Raw genomic sequence first — 6423 nt, 5'->3', positions numbered from 1 at the left:
ATCTGGCTGCCTGTCGGCAGCTCATGGCCTCTAAGCTCAAGGTGCAGTGCTCAATTTTAGTTGCGGGTGGGTGTAGTCACCATCCCATGCGGGAGCCGAGCCAGCAGCCTTGTTGTTAAGAGCGCATGCTCTATCCACTGAGCCATCCGGGTGGCAGCTCAACTCAAAGTGCTGAGCTCAGTTTTAGTTGCGGGCGGGCATAGCCCACCATCGAACAGGCAACTTTGTTGTTAGGAGCACGTGCACTCACCAGCGGAACCATCCTGCCACCTGTTGGCAGCTCACCCTATGGGTCTCTTCATTTGGCTAGTCTGGATTTGTGTCCTTCACAAAAAACTGTAACTGTAAGCATAGAGCTTTCCTGAGTTCTGAGTCATTCTAGTAAATTATAGAACCAGGGCGGGTTGTGAGACTGGTTGCTCAGAATTAGTTGGTTAGAAGTACGGGTGGCCTGGGGACCCTCCAACTTGCAGTGAGGGCAGTCTTGTTAGGAACTGTGCCCTAACTCTGTGGGTAGCATATGCACTAACTCAGGGTAGTTAGTGCCACAATTGCATTGCAGTATTACAGGAGATCATTCTGGATCACCAGGGTGGGCCTTAAGTGCAACCACAAATGTCCTTATAAGAAGGAAACAGAGGAAGATGTCACCCAGAAGGAGAAGGCAATGTGACCACTGAAGCAAGATGCTACCCTACTGGCTTTGAGATGGAAGAAGAGGCCATGAGCCAGAGAATGTGAGGGGTGCAGCTTTAGAAGCTGGAAAAGACAAGAGAACGGATTCTCCCCCTGGAGCTTCCAAATGGAGCCTGGCCCTGGTGACACCTTGATTATGGCCCAGTAAAACTAATTTTGGACTTCTGACCTCCAGAATTGTAGGGAATATGTGTTTGTCTTAAGCCACCAAGTTGGTGGTCATTTGACACAGTCACCCTAAGAAACTCATTTCCTCCTCCAAGCCAACCATCTGCAAATCCATCCCTCTGGCCAACAGTCCACTAGGTGTGTTATCTCTCCAGGAGTCAGGCAGCACCTGGCCTGACCAGTGCCTTGTTCTGGGCTGTAGTTGTAGAGGGTCCACGAAAGGGTTGAGGGGTTGGCTGGTTATACAACTGAAAGATTTCACCTGGCCAGGGCATTTGGGTGTTCTCTCTTCTTCCTGCTCAGTCGATGCTCTCAGGGCCTTGCAACCTGGGGGCTCCCAGCAGCTTTGGTTCTGGACTCAGCTCTGCATGGAACTAAAGGCTGATAGCCTGTCACACCCCTTAGTTAGACTCATCTCCACTGGAAATTCCAGGAGAGCCCCCAGGTCCCCAGGATGGGAGCAGAAAACTTTGGGAGTACAGAGTAAATTCAGATCAAAAGTCCCCAGCTGATAAAGCCAGGCTCTGTGCACCCTGCACCCCGCAAATGGATTCAGCCATACTTAATACCTTCCAATATCCTCCACCTGCAAAACCCTCCCTTCCCAGCTCCACCTGCTGCAATCTCATTGCTCCTTGAAAATCCTTCTTCTCTGGGATGTATTTCCTGATTGCCATACCCAGTGATCACAGAACCTAAGTGCCAGAGACAGAAGGGACCTGCTCATCAGATCTGGGCAATCCCTCTCACACCTGCCTCAAGGCCTTGTCTCTCCACAATGCAGTGCCATTCTCCTCAAGGATACCATCACTTTGGTATCTCTGCACAGTCCCTCTCCCTGAAGACACAGATGGCTCCTTCAAATGCATTGTGTCACTCATTCATGCATTCCTCCATTGAGTCACTGGGCACATTGTCCCTGTGCTTAGCCAGACCAGAAGGAAGAGGTTGTGGGGGAGCATGGTAAGGCTTGGGTCTGACTCAGTCTTGTGTCCCCAGTGCCCCACAGCCCTCCTGGCCCAGTGCAGGCTACTCACTGGGTTTTGGAGCATCATAGAGCCATGAGGTCACTTAGAGAGGCTGGGGTCACTCACAGGGATCATGTCAGAGGTTTTGGGATAAAGCTTAGAAAAACTTGCCAGAGCCAGGAGCCAAGATTCATTTCTCAAACATTTATTGTTGCTCCCTAGGGCTTTGAGGACAGTTCACAAAACCCCTTTCTTTGAGTCCTTCTAGTCTGGGGGGAAAAATTGCAAGAAGACCAAACAGCTCCATCTCAGAATTACCTGATCTTGGCTAGGGAGGGAAGTGGGGTCATATCACAGGGCCCAGAAGCCAGGATTTTGGAAGGGGTGGGTGCTAAGTTAGGTCCACGTGGGAGGGTTTATGGTGAAGTTGGAGAGGAGGTCCCAGAGTGAAGGCAATGGGACCGGGCTGATTAGGCCTTTGATTCTCAGTAGTGGTGGGTGGGTGAGGGAGGAAATCGATGGTGGTGTGCGGAGCCCGGAGGGTGAGCAGCTCAGGCAATCACACTTGTGGCGGTAGGTGTGGTTTGGGGACACTGGGCAGGGCTCAGCAGCTGAACCTCTTCTCGCAGATCCAGTTGTCTCTGATGCTGTTGCACGGTGCATCGTTCCATAACCCGGTGTGCAGCATCATGATACAGTCCTCGAGCCCCCGAGAGTCATTGGGCTCTCCCAGGTTCCAGTGGCTGCAGCAGTTTGGCAGGGATGTTTCAGGGGGGGGGGTCTAGGCTGAGGATAGCCCTGGGGTCCAGCTTTCAGGGTCTGGGCTATTAATTCTTGGGTCTAACCTAGACAGCCTGAGGATCTAACTTGAAAATGCACCTGGGCTATAACTTTCCCAGAATTTATCTCTTGGCCAGTTCTTGGGACTAGTCTGCCCATCCCTAAGGAGTCCCTGAGATCTGTCCAAAGCACTGCCCGTAAGGTCTGACCTGTCACCCTCCCCAAGACCCTTCTCTCACCTGAAGCTGAGCGGGGCTCCATCCACCCACTGGTAGCCCTGGATCTTCCTCGCGCGGCGCACAGCCCTCAGGCCCAGCCAGTAGCCGCGGGTTCCCGCGTTCCGAGCCAGGAAGGTCTGGATGGAAAGGCCAACTGAGTCAGCTGAGTCCACTGGGCCGGCACACGCCTCCCGGGCCCCGCCCCGTCAGGCGAACTCCGCCTCTCTCCTGGGACCACCTAGGCCGCGCACCTGCTCCTCCAGTCCCCCGACGATCACCAGGTGCGCTCCCGCGGCGGAGCAGTTGAGCTGCGCTTCTTCCCACCTGGCCCGCGGCACAGAGAAATGGTAGCAGGAGCCCTGGAAGGGCAGCCACGACGTGGGGCACTGCTCGCAGGAGCCTGCGGGGTGGAAAGGGTCAAAGAGGTAGATTGCTCGCTGGTGGAGCAGACGGAGGGGATTGGGGGTGGACCCCGGGGGCGCAGGGACAGAGCCATGGAGAACAGGCCAAGGTCAAAGGGCGGATCCCGGCCGATCAGGGAACCCCAAGGCCCACGGTCCACCTGTCTCCGTCAGTCTACCCCACCCGGTCCTGCTCACTGTTCCCAAATCGTGCGGCCTCCAACGCTCGGAACAGCTCGCTGCGGATGCTCTCGCGGTCCCTGCCCGCTTCAGCCAACCTCTGGGTCACTGCGAGGTCAAGGGAGCCCAGATTATAGCCGGGGTCAGGGTTAGGAGTAGGGTTGCCATTAGACAGAGGGCAGCATTCATGTCCGTGGTCAGTGTTGCGGTAAAAAATGACAACATGGCCAAGGACTGTTTCAGCTGGGTAGGGTCCAGCGGTGGCGAAGGTTAAGACTTGTAGTCAAGGGCAGGGTCCAGGGTTCAGGGTCGGGGTTGGGGGACAAGATTGGAGTTTGAGGTCAGGACCACAGAATAGGGTCTGGGGTCACAGAGGGATCAGGATGTGAACCAAGGGTCGGGTGACTGGCGCGTTGAGAGGTCAGGGGTCGTGGCGACATCCCCCCCTCACCGTGCTCGCTCAGGTCTTTCAGGGCGCTCTGGTGCTCCAGCAGCTTCCCCTGCGCCTCCCCAAGCTCGGTGCGCGCGGTCTGCAGTTGCGCCTGCGTCTTCAGGCCTGGGAAGAGGGCGGAGATGGGGCGGGACAGCTGAGACCTGGAATCCTGGCCACAGCCCTGTCCCCAGCCCGTGAGACGCGTCTCTAGGCCCCGCCCCCTCAGCCCACTTGTCTCACAGCAGCTATTGCAGACTCCGACCTCCTTCATCAAGGCTCCCAGCGCCGCCGTCTGCTTCGAGGCTGGAATGACCCACGCCCGCCCCACATACTCCAGGTCACCCGCAGGGACTCACGGGCCACCCTTCCTCCGCCCCTTCGGGGGGCAGCCCCGTGGCCAGCTCCAGGAACCCTGGGGTACCCACTCACTCACGGACCCAGGAGCCCCGGGCCTGCACTCACCGTTTGTTTTCAGCAGGTTCTGACTGTCCAGCAGCGCCCCGCGCTGCGTGGAGGCTGCGAAGAGAAGTTCCTAAAGGCGAGGTCCCGGGGACTCCTGAACTCTCCCCTCGCCGGAGAGTGCGGGACCCACGTCTTGGGACCCATCGAGGAGACGGGCAGGGGTACAGCGCACATGATGTGCCCATGAGCCGATGGGAGACAAGCGCACCATGCACTCACATTTCTGCACGCACATACACACACATGTGGGGTACACAAAGCCCGAAGATGCACACAAACTGTTCACACGTGTTCACACTCAGTCCCAGGCAAGGATCAGGGACCCCGCTGGTGGGCCCTCTGGCGGAAGGAAGAACAATACCGGGGGTGGGGGAAGGCTGGGACGCAATCTCCCCATTATAGAGGGTCACTCACCTTTGGAAAGTAGGATGCTCAGAATGAAGGCCCACAGGACTGTGGTGACCACGAGAGCCAGGGCTAGGAAGAGGAGTCGCCGTCCCCAGTGTCCCCGGTACCCTTGGATAACAATGGACTCTTGGGTCTCTTCTGCACTAGGATTGTTCTGGATCCCTGAGCCAGGACTGAGCCCTGGACGCTTGGGTTCTCCCGGGAAATTGGGATTCAGAGAGGTTAAGTAACTTGCCTATGGTCACACAGCCCTTAAGTGGCAGAGTTGAAATTTGAACCCACGTCCGGTTGGCTCTAGAGCCTGTGGTGTCTCTCCTGCACCCACTACTTGTACCCTCTCTCTTTTTTTCTTTCTTTTTATTTTTTTTAGAGGGCAGTGTTACTGGCCCTCATATGTGGGATCCGAACCAGGGCCCTCTGGCGTCCCAAGCCAGTTCTTAACCAACGCGCCACTGGGCCGGCTCTGTACCCTCTCTTGGCTGTTGCCCTCCCTTCCCCCATCAGCCCCCAAACCACTGTCTGGAGAGGGACCCAAGGGGGCCAGTGAGGCAGTCCCATTGCTCATACCTCTGAGGACCTCCTCCAGCCTGCCATCCCACTTGCTGTACCCGGCAGTGTCCATGGTGAGCAGGCTCCCAGCCCTGGACATAGATATAAATATAGTCTCCTCCCACACCCCATCCTGTCTCTCTTCCTTCCTTCCTATCTCCCGCCTCTTAATTCCTGGTACCAAGGATCCATTAACCAATTACAAGGCTGAGCCTTTTCTGGGCTGGGCTAAGGGTAACATTAAGGTGAGATAGGGGAAGTGGGAGAGTGGGGAGTAAAGGAAGGGTAGAAGAGTGGAAGGGGATGGGCAGTGGAGTATGTGTGTGTGTGTGTGTGTGTGTGTGTGTGTGTGTGTGTTTGGTAGCTATAGCAACATCTCCTGGCTGGTGCTGGGGGCTTTGCTTTGGAGCTCAGTCCCCATCTCTTACAGGTCAGGGGCTGGGTTTCCCCCCTAGAGGGACCAGCTGAACCTGGCCCAGTTCCAGTCCCTCTTTCTGGGTCCCTGAGAGAGCCCCCTCAGGTCTGGCCCCCACAGGCCGGCTCAGCTTCCCTCCTCAACTCTTCCACAGGTGCCTGCCAGAGGTTGACCCTTAATTCAACACTTGGCCAGAAGGGAGAACACAGATGTTTGTTAGGTGGTGGTCAGCTAAGCTTCTGGACTCAACTCTTAGGTGAATGGGTGGAGGGAATGTATGTATGTAGCTTCTAGAAGCCCCAGTTTTTCTCTTCTATGCAAAGAGGGACAGTGACAGGGCATCCTTCAAGGGATGCTGTGACAAAGAAATGAGGTTATGCTTATCAAGCCTTGGCACCATCAGCAGGCACAAAACTCACTAAATGTTCATTCATTTTTTTCAACAAATATTGAACACATACAGTGTGCCAGGCATCGATCTAGGAACTGGGCATCGTCCGACAGCAGTACAAAGGTGTAATGGCCACTGTAACAAGAAGGCATCTTCAGACCTAAGAACTATGCAGGCAACTTCATAGACTATAACAGAATTTATTATGGGGTAATTTACTTACAGGAAGATTGGGTCAGAGCAGAGCAATTCTATGCAGATGATTCTCTGGTACCAGACCCCTGTTTCTGTACTTTTTATAGTATAACTCAGTACTAATGATTGACAAGACAAAGGAGCAAAGAATGAAGCAGT

The 6423-nt window shown here is 55.2% G+C and overlaps 1 protein-coding gene across 2 annotated transcripts; it reads right to left on the bottom strand.

The window, feature by feature from the left end:
• Positions 1–2016: 2016 nt before the first annotated feature.
• CLEC4G (C-type lectin domain family 4 member G) lies at positions 2017–5352 on the bottom strand. 2 transcript variants are annotated; one of them, XM_019667613.1, is made up of 9 exons: positions 5282–5352; positions 4721–4822; positions 4307–4360; positions 4085–4147; positions 3863–3967; positions 3430–3519; positions 3082–3230; positions 2852–2967; positions 2017–2575 (listed from the first exon to the last, which is right to left on the bottom strand). In XM_019667613.1, exons 1-9 carry the CDS (start codon positions 5334–5336, stop codon positions 2437–2439), a joined length of 873 nt encoding a protein of 290 aa, XP_019523158.1. In that variant the 5' UTR covers positions 5337–5352; the 3' UTR covers positions 2017–2436. The 2 variants fall into 2 exon arrangements, with proteins under 2 accessions (XP_019523158.1, XP_019523159.1); XM_019667614.1 differs by lacking the exon at positions 4085–4147.
• Positions 5353–6423: the final 1071 nt, after the last annotated feature.

This window comes from Hipposideros armiger, unplaced genomic scaffold, assembly GCF_001890085.2.
Source record: "Hipposideros armiger isolate ML-2016 unplaced genomic scaffold, ASM189008v1 scaffold_502, whole genome shotgun sequence".
Classification (NCBI taxonomy): Eukaryota; Metazoa; Chordata; class Mammalia; order Chiroptera; family Hipposideridae; genus Hipposideros; species Hipposideros armiger.
This window is presented reverse-complemented; position numbering and strand designations above follow the sequence as displayed.